At 43.2% G+C, this 17692-nt stretch overlaps 1 protein-coding gene across 1 annotated transcript; it reads right to left on the bottom strand.

Moving 5' to 3' along the window:
- Positions 1-10003: 10003 nt before the first annotated feature.
- Positions 10004-16277, bottom strand: LOC135409805 (uncharacterized). Its single transcript, XM_064645810.1, has 2 exons — positions 10707-16277; positions 10004-10277 (listed from the first exon to the last, which is right to left on the bottom strand). The coding sequence occupies exon 1, from the start codon at positions 16046-16048 to the stop codon at positions 14240-14242; it is 1809 nt and encodes a 602-aa protein (XP_064501880.1). The 5' UTR covers positions 16049-16277; the 3' UTR covers positions 10004-10277; positions 10707-14239.
- Between the last annotated feature and the right edge of the window lie 1415 nt (positions 16278-17692).

Genomic DNA, 17692 nt, shown 5'->3' on the forward strand with positions numbered 1-17692 from the left:
ATCCTTGCATTTTCATTTCGCTAAGAAATATGCTTGATGTGGTCTACAAATATTTCTCATTGCCATGGCTCTCAAAACCTTTGTTTAGTATTTGTCATATCCTGGTTTTAGAGAGTTCCTTCTAAAATATATTCAGCAATAGACTTGGAAATTGATTGAAATTTACTTAAAACTGGAAAAAAACCCCAAACACCCCCCCCCCCCCCAACAAAACCGAAAGAAACAAAAAACAAGGAAGGAGACATGGATTTTGTTGATGGGTGTCATTCAGGTTTTCCAAAGCTAACTAAAACAGTTCTGTCAAAACTCAAAATTAAGACCCTTTTTTTTTTTTTTAATTTCCTGAAGGGACATGCTTTCCAACACATAATGTATTTTTTCCTTTGGAAAAGTGAGACCCTAAGAATGAAAACTTGGAATGAAGAGTTGGCCAAGAATCCAGTGCTTCAGGGTATGTGTAACCACTGTGCCTCAGTTATGCTGCAGAACAGATGTCCCATGTCCTTATAGCTTTCCATTTCCAGGCTATCCAGGTATACTTTACATTTCCTGAAATGAGCCGGCAGCCAAACAATCCTTCACAAGTTTCTTGAGCCACTTTCCTGCCCCAAATGAGACACCATGAGAAATATGACCCAGTGCAAAGGAAAAAAGAATTGAGTGCATATGGCCACTGAACCACAGTTCACATAAATCATCACTGTAACATTTAACAACAGCTTTTTTTCTCTTGGTTGAAATATTTGAGACATTCTTTTCTCTTAAAGTTCAAGAATTTTCATGTGACACAGAAAGCTGTGTTCCCACCACTGGTCACTTTCGTCCTGTTCCCCAATATTGCAGTTTTATTCCACCTGACTTGATCATTTTTAGGTGTCAACTTTGCTATTTTACTAATGCTATAGATGATTTCTCAGAGACCTGCCTCCTGGAACCAGAGGAATACCTCAGCATTTTAGCTCTGAAGTATGAAAAATGAAGCTTCTGAATCACATGTTATTGGACAAAAGTATGATCTAACAGCCTGAAAGACAGAAGATAAAGAAGAATTTCATAAAACTCTGGAAACTGATGGAAGAACGTTATGTATTTCTGCAGTTTCTTCAGTGGGACTTCTTATCAGGGCCAAAATTTCAGTATTAGCCTAAGGTAGCTTAGAATTAATTTTATCAGTGGAAAATATGAAGTTATCTACATGAGTAATGACCCATTGCTGGAGCTACTGGACAAGAGAAGTCAAATCCTGTGGTGCGTATTTTACTAATGGGTATTACATTCCCTTTTTTAAAGAGACAGTTCTCAGATTGTTGGGTAATTAATCACATCTGTGAAAAGTGTTTTTCTAATTAGTAACTAAATTTAGACTATGGTTCTTGGATGCTCTGCAGCATGTCTGCTGCATAAAAATATCGCTTTAAATGATGGCTTTGTGTCATGACTAGTTGTGCTGTGATTATCAAGTAAGAATAAAACTCTTCTGGCAGGTGTTTTTGTTTCATGACGAAGAGTTGATAGCTTTTTGAATTGAAGTACTTTTTTATGGTCCCATAACTCATTCAAACCTATACTGCAGGATGATTTTGTGGTTGTGCACATACAGAAAAATGCAGATGAATTCTTGTGATGCCCTTGCTTCACCAATTCTGCAATTAAACCACATGCTGTTGAGAAACATGAGCACACTGAAACTAATAAACCCGGTTGCAAGGCTCTCAGTGCAGTGCTGCGCAGTCAGCACCTCAGACAGTATCAGGGATCTGCAGGAACAAACACACATTAAATATGACATTTCAAAGTAATCCAATCCATTACAGAAGACAGTACTGGCTTTGGAGAGAACTTGACAGACATTGAAGTGATCAAAGGTGCTTTGATATGCCTAATTTTGGCTTACACAGCTGAGTTCTTCTATGGCCAACAGAGATTATGAAAATAGTGGTCTCTTTTATGTCTTCCTGAGGGAGGGGTCAACAAATAGCATACCTTATGCAGGTGACACAGGGATGCAACATTTTTTTCTTTATTCCTAACTCAAATTAAAGAACAAATAGTTGCAGATTGGAAAATAAATTTAACTGAATGCCCTTTCCTTTGGTTCTAAACACTGATATTTTCTAAGAATTATGAGAGAATTAATATTAACTTGCTTTTTTTAACCCTTCAGCAGACTAATTGCCAGTAAGCCTTTCAGTACACTACGCAGTTTTGCTCTTTGCTACCAGGAAAATATGTGTCATTCTCACAGCACAAGTGTGCTTAACTGGGCAGGGATTTTTAGAATCAATAAGAATCATAAGAAATAACTTATGAACATGTTATATTTGCAGTGTTTCTGTGAAGCATTGTAGCAGAATTATATTGTCTCTGCCAAATATAAAGGCTAGTAACAAATCAAATCTCTTATATGAATGCTTCTTACCAAGTATGTAATAGAATTATGAGTTAAATTGGACTGAGACACAGATGTTTAAAAGTAACAATTGAAATTTAAAATCTCAATGAAAAAACAAGCCATTTTCTACTACACAGAGACTTAATGCCTAATGTTCTCCTAATTTTTAATAGCTTAAATGTCTACATCAGCTTCCATCACTCAGCACTAGATATTTGCAAATTAAACAACAGATTTGAAACCTTATTACCCCTCATGGGAATGATCAGTTTATGGCAATGACATGAGCCCAGATGAGTGCTTTGGGGAATCTTTGAAATCATCTGAGATATTCCAAATGCTGGCCAGATTTTTTTTCCTCCATGATTTTTAATGTGTTCTCCACAATGATAGAGGAGATAACTGAGGATGCTATTAATAACTGTTACTGTTCAGATAAACAGTGCCATGGGTGTTCTAACTAGTCAGATCCCTAGATCTCTCAACAGGACCCTGAAGACATCCCCAGGGCAGGGAGGGAGACAGAGATAAAAAAAGGCAAGACTCAGGGAGCGACACAGAGGGACTCTTGGCTGAAGCCCACACAGTTCATATCGCAAGCTCTGTGAGCATCCCCTCTGCCAAAATACTTCCCTGAGGAAAAAGGGGTTGTGAGAGAGTTCTGGAAGGGCAGAAAGCCAGAAATAAAAATTTTACAGCCATTACTTGGCTTTATTTCTTTGTTGTAGCTCCTTCCCTGACCTAATTTAAGACAGACTGCTTTTAACATGTGAATAGCTTGTTTACTGGGACTCCGGCTGATGAAAACATAGACCTGTGACTGTTAAGTGGCACAGCTCATCCTGTGAAAGTATATTTACTCAGCCAACTATTTTCTGCAATGTTTTTCCTTTTTTCATGATGAACCAAAAAGAAAAATGGTTTGACTCATGTAGATTTTGTCTCTTCCTGGTGTCTGTATCTTTTATCTCTAGAAAGACTGAGGGTGGAATACTATCAGATACTACCTTTCAGGTATTGTTTGGTCTTTTTTCTTAAGATATGACTTAATCCAGGAGTCAGTTTCCAGCTGAATACCTTCTGGGAAAGGTTTCAGAATCAGAAACAGTCTTCTGAATGGCTGCACTGACATCTAACACAATGCTATTCCCCACATTACTTCAGACCTTTAATATGCTCTTACTAACTCTTCTACTTTCTCTCTCAAACCTGTCTCTTGCCTGCAAGCTTTCTAGCACAATTTGGGTGAAAGATTTCTTTCACTCAGCCCGTATAGTACTCTGCCCTTGTTCCTTGTTTCCAGAAAATCCTTACCTTTTTTTTTGTCATTGTCTCCTGTCTGAGTATCATCAGTGTTGCAGTTTCTCCCTGGGATATTGCTAGTTGTCAGCTCTTCAGGTCCTAGAAACCACTGCTGTTCACAGGCTGCACCTCAGTCACCCTTTACCCCTGAATAATAAGAAGCTTTAGAAGCTGCAGCTGTTCAGTCAGGAGAGAAACATGTGTTGATTTCTGTAATGGAAGTCACTGTGACAGGCTCTAGGAGATCTCTGGTCAGAGGGCCAGGTACTGTGGACTGCTGAGGCGCAGTTCAGTTTTTAATGGTGTAACTCATTTGATTTCAGAAATGAATGTGAAATGCCGTGCATGGAAAAGTGTAAGCCATCACATCTATCACCTTGAAAAATACCTGTTTTATATTCAGAATGAAAGATTAGTTATAAAAATGTATGGAGATATGGTTGAATACACTCAGGCCTCACACACCCCCCCATACCTTTTCTTGTTAGGTACACCCTTTTCCTATCTCCACATATCCAAAAGGAACTTCATTTAGGCTTCTTTCCTGCTACAGCTGGAAGGGAAGGGAAACAAATTAGTCTCCTCTGCCTGCTTAAGACCCATTTGTGACAAGATAGTGTTGTTATCAATTGTTTCTCTTCAGTCAGTTGAGGACGCTATGATGCACAGGTGCCAATTGCAGCATCCCAGGAGGGGGCTGCTTCTCAGTGGAAAAGGACAAGTAACAGCCTGACAGCTAGGACAGGTGTGGTGGATTCATCTTGGCTGGACACCAGGTACCCAGTAAGCTACTCTGTCACTCCACCTGCTCAACAGGACAGGGAGAGGAAAATACAATGAAAAGGTCGTAAGTTGAGATAAAAACATGGAAATCATTTAATGATTACTGTCATGGGCAAAACAGACTCTGCTTGGGGAAATTGTTTTAATTTATTGCAAATAAAATAAAGCAGGATACTGCAAAAGAAGAACAAACCTAAAAACACTTTCCCCCCTATCCCTCCCTTCTTCCTAGACTCCCAACTCTTCTTTCTCCTCCTCATGAACAGTGCAGGGATACTGGGGAATGGGGGTTGTGTTCAGTTCATAACACTTTGTATCTGATACTCCTTCCTCCTCACGGTCTTGCCCAGCTCCAACGTGGGGTCTCATCCACAGAAGACAGTCTTTCATATACTTCTCCAACATGGGTCTTTCCCATGTTGTGCAGTCCTTCATGAACTGCTCACATGCAGGTCCCTTGCAAGGGGTGCATCTTTCAGGAACAGGGAAATCTCTGGTCAGGTGCCTGGAGCACCTTCTCCCTTTACTTCACTGGGTGTTGACACTTTGGTGTCGTCACTTTGGTGTCTGTTCATAGCTATTTCTCTCACATTTTCTCACTCTTCCTTAATTTTTTACCCTTTATGAAATATGTTATCAGATACCAGGTGCTACCAACATCACTGACGAGCTCAGTCTTGGCCTGTGGTGTGTCCAGCTTGAAGCCAGCTCTGTCCAACATGGTGGAAGCTTCTGGCATCTTCTCACAGAAGCCAGCCCTGCAGCACCTCCCCATACACACACTACCAAATCCTTGCCAGGTAAACCCAATACAACCAGACATCTGTGCTGGGATACTCTCTCACAATATTATGCGAAGGAATTACTTCATATTGGTCCTTACACATTACAAGAGGTGACTGTTCAAAAATGGACACAAAGGCAGCTGAGAAAGAATTGTGACTACCAGCTTTTTAGCCTCTGTCAAGTCAGGAGATGGCAATGTTCCCATCATTAGGGAAACAAAATATCAGGTACCCAAAATATCCACAGAGACCATAACTAGGGAGCAACAGATCCTAGCATCTTAAAGTGCAGACTTCAGGGATGAATGTTAATTCATCAAATCATCTATTGAAAAAGTGGAACTGTGTGAAACTGTTTTGCACCAGGAGTTACTGATTATGTTAGTAAGTGTTTAAAAATGATGTGCATGCAGCTAAACCCAGACGACCAAACCACAGCTAAGGTATTAAAGAAATGTTAAGACAGAACCCTTTCCTCCCAACATTCCACCCCCTCATTCAAGAGACCATTCCGGCTGGGGCCAGAAGTATAGGACAGGGTAACTTGAAGAGGTACTTAAAGGAGAATATAGGAAAAAAGAATAAGCATATAACGCTTTAAGGTAAATGCTCCATTCCCCGTGTGAAGGCATTAAACCACTCAGCTAGCAAGACACCACTGATAGGTGCCTTAGTTGATGCATCAGGTCCTGTCAATGTCAAATGTTCCTCTCAATGTAACTGATTCAGCAGTCATGTTGAAGCAACACATGCCGTCAAAATCAGAACAGTGCGTGTGGTGTTGATACAGGAGGTAGCACATCAGCAACTGGACTGGAAAAATTCCCAGCTGCAGTTGGGAAATTCCCAGCTGCAGTAGCTGCAGTTACATCTACATTCCAGGAAACAAGTGCTTTGATGTCTAATTTAAACCTCTGGTGAAGGCATAGCACAGGTGCTCTATATCTGCTATGTGGAGAAGAAAAAGGAAACAGTTACCACACACAAGCATTTACGTAGTAATCCTGCAAAAATGCATCCAGAATGTGTGCATGTTGTGCAAGTCTACAAAGCATGACGAGCCAGCCAGTGACAAGGAAGAAAAATAGGCATGTCATCTCCTTCCAGTAATATATATGCTGTTGCCCCAGCTCCTTCAGCTAAAATTACTCCTAACCTGGCACCTTGAGATGGGGTGATTGCCAATACAGATTGAAGAGGTATGGTTTGCGCTTTTTCAGACTGAATTTCAATTTGATGGGTGGTTCATGACACCAATAACAGAATTCCAATGCTGCCCCCCATAGAAAAGGCCTGGGCATTTGTTGAAGACACCTGAAATATAAGAACTTGAGAATGTGATATTAACAAAGGATTTAGCGAAGAGTAATCCCAACACTGTATCCACAGCAGTGAATAAATATTGCCATCTCCTTGATGGGGGCAGGGGAACAATGTAGGCAACTTGCCAGGCAGTCAAAACCTACTGAGCCCGCTTCATTTTCCTCTGGGGTCTTTGTAATACCCTTAAACACAGCTATGTATAATTGGGCATACTTAATCAAAACATTCTTGCAGGCATCAAAGGCTTCTTGTTATTGCTTGACCCATTGCCAAACAACTTTCTTCCTAGTCAGTTCCTGCAGAGAGTGCAGTAGTACCGCCAGGTATGGAACGAAGGTTCTCCAGTATGCTGAAAGCCCCAGGAAAGTGTGCAGTTGCTTCACTGTGGTTGGTATTTCCTTGAGCTGCCCATGCCAAACTATTCCCAGAAAATGTACAGTACTACTAGAGCCCTCTATCTTCTTTGAATTAATCACCCAGCCTCGGTTCTGTAAGGGGGCCTGTAGAGATTCAGCAGCTGCCTCATTTTTTCATTGTGACTCCGACATAATCAGTAGATCATCAGTATAATGGTACACAGCGCTAGTACCTGACCTCAACTGGTGGGCACAACATCAGCAGCCACCATTTGGTGTCAAATGTAGACACTGCTTTTAAATCTCTGAGGCAATGCCTCAAAGGTATGATGCTTTTGTTGCCAGGTAAAGGCAAACTGGTCCTGACATTCTGAAGCAATGGCCAGTGAAAAGAAAGCATTAACAAGATTCAATGCCACCTTCCAGGGATGTAAATTTTTTCTGAGTCTCTCCATGAGGGTAACCACATCTGGTACTGTAACTGCAAGTTGGAGGATGACTGTACCAAGTCTCCATAATTAACAGTCACTCTCCATGTACTATTTGAGTTTCAAACAGGTTGAACAGGGTTGGTAAAAGCAGTCATGGTGTGTCTAACTGTTCCCACTCCTTTTGTCTTAGAAAGCTGCATTGTGCCTGGCAGCAGTGTGTTTGAACATATCCCTGAACAATTACAGAACCCTGTTGATGTGATAGAATATGTGAAGGAAAAATGCTGTGGCAGTTCCGAAGAGGTGCGAAGTTATGCAACGTGCCAATCTCTGGCTAATATTTATTGGGCACTGCTTGTTACTAGACAGCACCTTCAGGCAGATGGGGAAGGAAAGCAAACCAACAGGCACCATGGCCACACAAACTGCAGGTGAACCAGAGGAAGAACTCGTGCAAGTGACAGTTGTACCTATACAGAAGAAGAAATCCAAGACCAAATTAGCTTGCTTAGTGAGGAATGAAGAGGAAGTAGGGCCTTCAGAACAGGAGGAAGAGGCAAGGCTGCGGTAGCATCTGCCATTTCCTCCTTTGTCTTGGGAAGCTGTGTGGAACCAGGCTCTAGTAACATCAGGTTAGTCAGATTTCTGTAAGCATTTTTGCATGTAATCACCCCCTTTTATACACTATTTTTATTAGTATTGTTGCTGTTACTGTTTGTTTTCAATATCTCATTGCTCTTTTTCCAGTAAATTTTTATCTCAACCCATAATCTCTGCCTTTTTTTCCCTTTATCACTGGAGGGGATGGGGAGAAGGGAATAGCTGCTTGGAACTTAATTTCCAGCTGAGTTTAAACCACAAGAGTGGTGGCACACCCTATCACACTTTTCCTAGCAGTGACGCCAGAAAAGCCAGAAAAAGAACTCTCTAAGACTCTTTTGAGTATTAGAAAGCAAGCATTCTTTATTATAGCATGGTGGATGCACAGGAAATGTGTTCCAAATTGTGCATGTTGAATCACAAAAGTATCTATAGCTTTATTCATCTACCTAATTACAAATTCAGGCATTGCCTTATCTTGTTCCTTCTACTTCCAAAACCATTCCACCCACTGTTCCACCCTTGACATGCCCCTTGAATTTGAATCTGAGGTTCTGTTGGTGGTCATGAAGAACCCCTGGTGGTCATCTCCATTGTCTTCCTCAGTTTGTCTTTTTCTTGATCCCTTGCTTTTGGTACAGCATCACATCTTCTGGAATGGTGTCAAGGTCTGTGACCAGGTTTGACTAGTTTGCTAGTTTTGTGTCCCTGCTTCACAGTAGAGGAACCTTCTACCTCATTAAAATTCCTGCCTGTCGAGACCCTTAACAAAGAATGATAAACTACATAGTTTAGGCTACATTGGTAAATTATAGTCACTAATGAGCTACATTATTCTTTATAGTTGCAAGTTCCCCCTTTTAGAGGCTTTAAAGGACTTCATCCTGTTAACTTTCTACTACCTATATTTAACATTGAACCATAAAGACGAATGACAACATTGAATCATAAAGCAAGCCAATATAAACCCAAAAATGATAAGTATAATTATCACAAAAAGCTGTTTTATCCAGGTCCAATTCGGTAACCATGAAGTGAGTTTGTGACAAATGTTTTCAAAACCTAAAGAGGTATAATCAAGGGCTACCTGATGTAGGGTTTGAGTTTGTTTCAAAATTTCTGCAAGATCTGTGGCAATTCTTTCGCTTTGATGTACATAAGTACAGCAACTGGTGTTAACAACAGTACATAAGAGAGCCATTTTGTTCTTCAGAACTACACTAGACAAACCATGTCTTGTAAGGCAGTGAATGCATCTCAAGTTCGATTCTCAGTGTGTTCAGTAGTGGCTGAAATGTTGACAATCCCTTTCTTCTCATTCACTTACTTATGAAGAAGGAATAAAAGCTCTAACAAAACTGTGAAAGGCCATGGGATGATCAACAGGGGCATTATTGGATCTTTTTATTTTTTTTACGTAGGTTCTTACCCACCCACCTTGTTAATTAATTCGATGGAATATTGTCATGTTTCGAACTAAGGCTCTAAGAACACAGGCCCCATCCTTATTAAAGGGTAAAACTTTTCATGCTTCATTTTTGCATATCCAGTAGCATCCTGAACTCTGTGTGTGGGGGTCATTCTCCAGGGTATTTGTGCCAATCCCTTTATAAGTTCTGGTGTTAGTTTCACTCTGGACTTAATTTAATGGCAATATGAAGGAAGAATGACCTATCCCATGGCATTAACAACTATGCAGGGAACCATGTAGTTTTCATGGTTAAGGATTAAGCTCCTTAGGACTATAGGTAGGTAGGTTCTCTTGATCTGTCCACACCATTCAGATGTGAGAGTTCCTGAGCCTGTGTGTGTCCTGTGTGTCGTATGGTCCTGGAGTTTGTGGACCTCATTGAAGTTTGTTTCAGTCAAAGGTCTTTTCTTACCAGTTGTTGGAATTTGAGTACAAATCCAACAGTCATTTTTATGAAAAATATTAGAAACATTCTGAACTAGGGTCAAATGTAAATTCTGGTTCCAAACTTGGTTCATGGATACCAGCAGTACACATAAAAAGTACACATAAAAAGAGTAGTTTAAATGACATTTCTTTTTATCTTATCTGCTTTTGTTCTAGTGTCCAGGGAGCAGAGGCCTCCTTAATTATGGAGTAGTGAATCCACTATCCTTTGCCACCAACCAAGGCTGCGGTGAGGGTGGACAGTAGAACTTGAAACGGATCTCTTCACTTGGCTTGCAAAGGATACCTGTCCCGCCATGTAACATAGGCTCAGTCCCCAGGCTGGAATGGATGGGCAGGAGCGTCCAATCCTATTGGTCTGGATGTCACGACATATATCTGTAGTTTCTGCAAAGTAGATCATAAAGCCATTAAATAATTTTGCAAATCAATTTTCCCCCTCATGTGAATTTCTCCTGGAATATGTGGAGTTTGGTATGGCCTACTGTATAATATCTCATAAGGACTTATATCACCCCTGCATCTTGGCTGTATGCAGATCCTCAATAGAGCTGTGGGCAAGGCTTGAACCCACACCATGGAAGTTTCTTGGCAAATTTCGCTTATCTGTGTTTTGAGAGTATAATTCATGTGTTTGACCTTACAACTTGCCTGAGGCCTATAGGGACTGTGCAAAACCCAAGTGATTCCCACAGCTTGACTGACCTCTCCCACTACCACTGCAATAAAATGTGATCCTCTGTCTGATGACATTCCTAAAGGAACCCCAAATCTTGGGATTATGTGGTTGAGTAAACTTTTTACTACTTCTCTTACTTTATTAGTGCATCCTCTTCATCTGTGTCAGGCTCTGATTTGCTAGTTGTTCCAGGAACTGAAGCTTTCTTTACTCTGGAGTAATGAAACCAGGGTCCTTTGCCAGCAACTTTGATGACAGTGAGGGAAGTCAGCAGGACTTGGAATGGTCCTCTCCACTTGGCTTGTAGTGGGTCACTGTCCCACCATTTAACGTAGACCCAGTCTCCAGGCTGGAACTGATGAGCAGGGGTGTCCAGTCCTATAGGTCTGGATAACTCAATAAATCTATGGAGTTTCTGTAAAGTATAGCCTACAGCCATTAAATACTTTTGTAGATCAACTTTCCCCCTCATGTGAATGTCCCCTGGAATATGCAGAGCTTGGTATGGTCTCCCACATAATATTTCATAAGGACTTAGGTTATCTCTCCGTTTTGGTTGTATGTGAATACTCAGCAGAGCTAGAGGCAAAGCCTGAACCCATGACATGGATGTTTCCTGACAAATTTTACCAATTTGCATTTTAAGAGTACCATTTATATGTTCTACTTTGCTGCTTGCCTGAGGTCTGTAGGGAGTATGCAGGCCCCAGACAATTTCCAGGACATGACAAACCTCCTTCACTACTGTTGCAATGAAATGTGTCCCTCTATCTGATGACATTCCTGGAGGAACCCCAAACCTTGGAATTATATGGTTTTTCCACTTCCTTGCTGTGTTAGTGAACCAGGGGCAAGCTTCAGGCCATCCACTGAAGGTGTCAACCAGTACTAGTATGTACTTGTATCCCTCCCTGAGTGGTAACTCAGCAAAATCTATTTGCCAATAATCTCCTGGAAGGTCCCTGGCCTTTGTTACACCCAGCACCACTCTCTTAGTTGTATCAGGATTGTTTTGCCTGCAGATTTCACCTTTACTTACAATGGATTGCACAACTTCGGTCATACCTGTCCCTATTACTATCTTCTTCAAATGTTTTAGAAGATTTTCTGGTCCCCAGTGGGTAGCCTCATGTTCCCGTAGAGCTATCTCCCTAAGAAGTTGGGGTGTGATCACAACCTGTCCTGTAGGTGTAACAGCCTATCCACTTTCTTTGATTTCAGCATTAAGGGACTTAACTAACTGGTGGTCTTTCTCATCATATTTTGGGGTGAACCCTGACAGAACAATTTCTTTCTGTGGTATTACTGCTAGGATACCTTTTTCTGCAGCCCCTTTTGCCGCCTGGTCAGCAAAATGATTTCCCAGTTTGAGAGTTGTTTTCCCCTTTTGATGAGACCTGCAATGCATGATAGACACGTCCTCTGGTTTCCAAATACTCTGCAGGAGTGCATGGATTTGGTCAGCATGTTTGATCCCACTGCCTGGGACAGTTAGTAGCCCTCTCTCTTTCCAGATGGCTCCATGGGCATGTACAACACTGAATGCGTACTTAGAATCAGTCCAGATATTTAACTTCTTTCCTTCGCTCAGTTCTAGAGCTCTTGTCAGTGCAATTAGTTCTGCTTTTTGGGATGACACATCTGCTGGCAAGGCCTTCATCTCGATTACTTCATCCTTGGTTGTCACTGCATATCCTGTCATTCTCTTACCATCCCGCATGAAGCTGCTTTCTTTCGTGTACAGTTCCCAGTCCAGGTTTTCCAGAGGCACGTCCTTCAGGTCTGGTCTGCTGGAATAGGCCTCCTCAATGGTCTGCAAACAGTCATGCTCAGGCACACTGTCAGTCAATGTTGAGGACAGAAACATAGCAGGATTTACAATAGATGTTGTTTTCATGGTAACATGATCATGTTCCAACAACACAGCTTGGTATTTAAGCATCCTGCTAGGGGACAGCCAGTGGCCCCCCTTCTGCTCAAGTGCAGCTTGGACTGCATGGGGTACATAGATGACAATGCGCTGCTCAAGGGTGGGTTTTCAGGCCTCCTGGATCAGGATAGCAGTTGCTGCTACATCTCTCAGACACCCCGGCCATTCTTGGCTAACACTGTCTAGATGTTTGGAGAAGTAGGCCACAGTCCTTTGCTGGTTTCCCAGGGTCTGTGATAATAGCCCCAGAGCAACATTTAGTTGCTTATATGTAAACAGTTCAAAAGGCTTAGTTAGGTCTGGTAGTCTCAATGCTGGAGCTGACACTAAAGATTGCTTCAGCTGTTTAAATGCAGCTCTGGTCTCATCTGTCCATGTTACAACTCCTTCCTTGGCTGCTTTTAGTGTTCCATATAGGGGTTTGACTAGTAACCCATAGTTAACTTTCCACAGGTGACACCATCCTATCATTCCTAGGAATGCCTGCATTTCTCGTACAGTGTGGGGCTCTGGGAGACTACAAATGGCTTCTTTCCAGTCTGTGCTGAGCTGTCGATGTCCATGGTAGATTTCAAGCCCCAGACAGATGACTATCTCCTTTGCAATCTGTGCTTTCTCTTTCAAGACCCTATACCCACTTAGTCCCAAAAAGTTTAAAAGACTTACAGTGAGCTCAATGCATTTGTCTTGACTTTTGGCACCAATTAGTATGTCATCTACATATTGCAGGACAACTCCTGGTTGCTACCTTCTCCGGTCCTCCAGTTCTTTTGCCAGTTGGTTTCCAAATATCGTCAGGCTGTTCTTGTAGCCCTGCAGTAGAACTGCCCAGGGGAGTTGAGTTCTTCTCCCTGTCTCAGGATTTTCCCACAGGATTTTCCCATTCAAAAGCAAAAAGCTCTTGACTATCCTTATGTACGAGAATGCAGAAGAAGGCATCCTTGAGATCAAGCACAGTAAATCACCCTAAATCATCTGTTAATGTGGTCAATAAGGTATAGGGGTTGGCTACTACTGGGTATATGTCCTTGGTTATTTTGTTGATTGCCCTCAGATCTTGGACCAATTGATAGCTCTTGCCATCAGCCTTCTTTACCGGTAGGATAGGGGTGTTGAATTTGGACTCATGTTCTACCAATAACCCAAATCTGAGAAATTTTCAATTATGGGTGCTAACCCTTTACAGCTTTCTAGCTTCGAGGGGTATTGTTTTTGTCTTACCGGTGTTGCTCCTGGTTTGAGTGTGATGCTTACAGGCTCTGCTTGTTTGGATCTCCCAGGACACTCGCTAGCCCATACTATAGGGATGACAGCATTCTCATTCATTCTCATTCATCTGTGAGGATCTCTCTGTGGTTCTCCTGTATGAAGAAGGTAGCTGCCTTGATATATTTAGTGTCAGGAATTATGACTTTTATTTCCCCCCTTGCAGAATTTAATTTCAGCTTCGAATTTCTCCAATAAGTCTCTAGCCAATAAAGGCTTAGGAGAGTTTGGCATATAGAAGAATTGATGAGTTACCCAGTGTTTACCTAATTTAAATCTCAAAGGTTTAAAGAAAGGCCTGGTTTCACTTACCCCTGTAGCACCAACCACAGTTATAGTATCACGACTCAATTTCCCTTCTAAGGTATTTAACACAGAATATGCTGCGCCTGTATCAACCAAGAATTCAACTTCTTCTTCCCCCAACTTAGCTATAACCAGAGGTTCTGCTGGGGAAGAATCCTCCGATGCCCTTCATGCATCCCGGTTCACAGACAGCTGAGGGACTGGATTTCCACTTCTTTTCAAGTCTGGACAATCCCTTTTCCAATGTCCCTTCTTTTTACAGAAAAAACATCGATCGTTTGCCAAATCACACTTGTGGTAGGCATTATGTTTGCAGCGTTCCTGACAGTTACTGCTTCTGTGGAGTACATGGCAGGTATCTTCCTCTAGCTTCAGCACCCTTGCCCTGCCTTTCTGATCTCTATTGCGATACACTGTCCAAGCAATATCCAATAATTTACCAATATCTTTCCTGCCCCCTACCTCCTGCAGCTTTTTCCTTATATCATCCGCAGACTGGTATATGAACAAATAGACCAAGTACTTTTCCCCGAAACCTGACTCCGTGTCTATGTCTGTATATTTTCGTATAACCTCTCTTAGCCTATTCAGAAAGTCTGTTGGGGACTCATTTCTATCTTGTTTTACTTCATCCACCTTTGACCAGTTCACTGCCTTTGGAATCCCATGCCTGAAACCATATACTACCCAGTCCTGATAGCATTTCAATGCTTCTTTTTTCTCTGGTAAATTAGGGTCCCACTTCGGGTCCTCTAGGGGGAAAATATCCTTAAGTTTCCCTGTGAGTACTCCACTTGTTATTAGTAGCTCAATTCTAGACTGAGCAGCTCGCTTAACCATTTCCTTCTCTGTGGAGTCAAGTAATGTATCCATCATCACTTCTAAGTCACACCAATCTGGATTTTGTGTTCTAATTGCTCTTTCCATATAATTAGCCACTTTATCTGGGTTATCTCTATATGCTCCAACAAAAGCTTTCCACTGCTGCAATTCAGCCAGAGAAAAAGGAGCCTTTATTAACACTGGGCCTTGGTTACCCATAGCCTGTATTAAGGGAGCCTCTACCACAGGTTTTTCCTTCTTTGTCCTCGTTCTTCTAGCGACTGGGCTGGAATCTGCTAGGGCTTCACAGACTCTCCTCCCCTTTGTTTTTGGTTTTACTACAGGAGGTTTTTCCTCCTCCGTGCTACTATCTAATTTGCCATCAGAGGCTTCTGTATCTGTGTCAGTAAAATCACTGTCTCGAGTTTCGACTTTCACGCTCGAGGGGTCAAAGGGGGGAAGACCCTGCCTTTGCTTCCAGTCGGAGGCCGGGATTGATTTGCTCTTTCTTGGAGTGCTCGTTCCCTGATGATATGGGGCAGAAGCTGGAAATCCCTCCAGTTCCTGCTTCCCCCCTTCCACAGTGGGAAATCCTACATAACTGGGCGGCGCAGCTGAAGTACCCCTGCCCCCCGTGGTTGTAGGATAGCGACCATAAAGGACAGGCGCTGCTGGGGGAAAAGGGGCGGCTTTAGCTCCGCCCACAATGGCGGAGCCGGAGGGTCCCGTGTCGGCCGGGGCGGTGATCCCGGCTGCAGGCACCGCCCCTGCTCCTCCTCCCGCAGTTCTACGATCTACGCCGGTGCCTCCCATCACCATGGGGACAGCTCCGGCCGCAGTGGGCGGCTCCACCCCTCTTCCCCGGGCCTTGTCGGCTCCTCCGGGGACGGAGCCGTCCACACCCGCAACTACGCCTGTGCGGGCGGCAGCCCCCGTTGCCGTAGCAACCGCGCCGGCAGTCAGCACCACCCCTGGGGCGGCTCCAGCCAGAACAGACCCTGCAGGTCCTGAGGGGGCCGCCGCCTCCCCGCTAGCGACCGCGGCTGAAGCCGCTACGGGCGACATCGCTCCCGCAGCCCCTGGGGGGGCGGCCCCCCCCAAAGCCGGAGGGAATCCCTTAGGGATCTTCTTCTCCTTGGCCAGCGTACAACCCATGATGACAAAATACAGACAGGAGTAGCACCGGGATTAGAGTTCACAGACCCAGGAGCACTGTGCAAACTCCTTCCCCGAGCGCCACTGCCGGCTTCAGGCCATAACACAGTACTTCAACACACGGAGAGGCGTCCCCCCGCTCGGCCCCCCTGGCCAACACAAAACACGAAACACCTGAGTTTCCCTCTGCCCTGCCTTTACCGAAACCTCACAGACAGTCCAACTGCCCGCCCCGGCCACAGACTGGGAAAAACACTGACTTTTGCAACTTCTGGGCCAAGTCTAAGTTTCCGTTTCCCAGTCCCACTATATTCCCTATTCCTGGGAAATAGCAGTTCGCAGCTGCTAACAAAAAGCTGCTCTTTTATCTCACTTCCGTGTGTGGTTTTGAGGAGCTGGGCCTCTCAAGATCGGTGCGGGAATTCTCCAAAATACGCCGGCCGAAGAAGAATTTCCTGCAGGATAAAATTTTCCAATCTGGAGAGCCACAGGTCCCGCTTTTCCACCTTTCAGGCTGCCAAAACTGTTGCCTAGAAGACCTAGGGAGAAAAAAAAAGACTTCAGGCCCAATTAGGTAAGGAGATAAGAGAGAAGTTTTAATGAGCCTACAGGCTCCAGGAATACACACACACACACCCCCCCCCAGCCGCTCGGGGACGCCCCTCAGGTCTCCATGCAGCCACTCCAGGTGCTCCGAGGAGCCGGCCCCGCAGCCTGCCATGGCCCCGCAGCCCCGGATGGTTTAAAAACCAAAAACAGTTCAGCATACGCTACTTCGTTCCACTGCTCCTCTTTATGAAGAATCGACATAAGCTGTAACACTGTATTCATTTGAAAAGAGCCAAACTTCGGCCAAGTCTTCCCTCAGAGCAGCCTGTGCAAAGGCCACATATTTATAGAGAGCCTTCATAATTCCTGCCTCTCTAAAGATGTTTCAGAGCCAGTTAAATGCCTCCAGTGCTGCAAAACCAAGGCTAACGGGGATCCTTTTGGGATCTCCTCCTCTCGGGACTGTATACAACCCATGCTGGCAACTACCAGGCCAGGTACGATGGCCTTTCCTTAAAACAGAGGTAATGCATTTACATACACTACTAGAAAACCATATAAACACAGCCTCCCTATGTACAAAAACCCTTTCATTAATCTATCAATCTCTCAAACCTAAAGAAAGATGGGTTTTCATGCTTTTTGCCCCTATCTCAGAGTTAGAAAAGAATGAAGTTTTTGAAAACCGAGATTTTATAACTTACTTTTTAGTTAAAGAAAAGGGTAAGAAACACTTCTTGCATGATTGCCTTTGCAAAAAAAGGAAATAATGCGTTGCCCCTTAAACATAATAACAATAGTTTACTGCTTAACAGTTGGGTGGAATTAGATTTTGTCATTTTCTGCCGCTATTCCTGTTCCTATAGAAACTTTCCTACTAACTCCTTGGCTAAACGAATAAGTATCTTACCTTTGGGTGAGGAAGACAACAAGCAAACCCCTCACTCAGAATCTCCTTTTTTACATAACGTGGAAAAGGAAGCCAGGACATGGCGAACTAAAACTTTGCTAACTATTCACTCATACCACTGCATTTTGCATTGTCAAGAAGATATAAGTTTTGCTTGTAACATTTGTAGTTTTTTGCCTTCAAAT

Source organism: Pseudopipra pipra, chromosome 2, assembly GCF_036250125.1.
Source record: "Pseudopipra pipra isolate bDixPip1 chromosome 2, bDixPip1.hap1, whole genome shotgun sequence".
In the NCBI taxonomy this organism is placed as follows: Eukaryota; Metazoa; Chordata; class Aves; order Passeriformes; family Pipridae; genus Pseudopipra; species Pseudopipra pipra.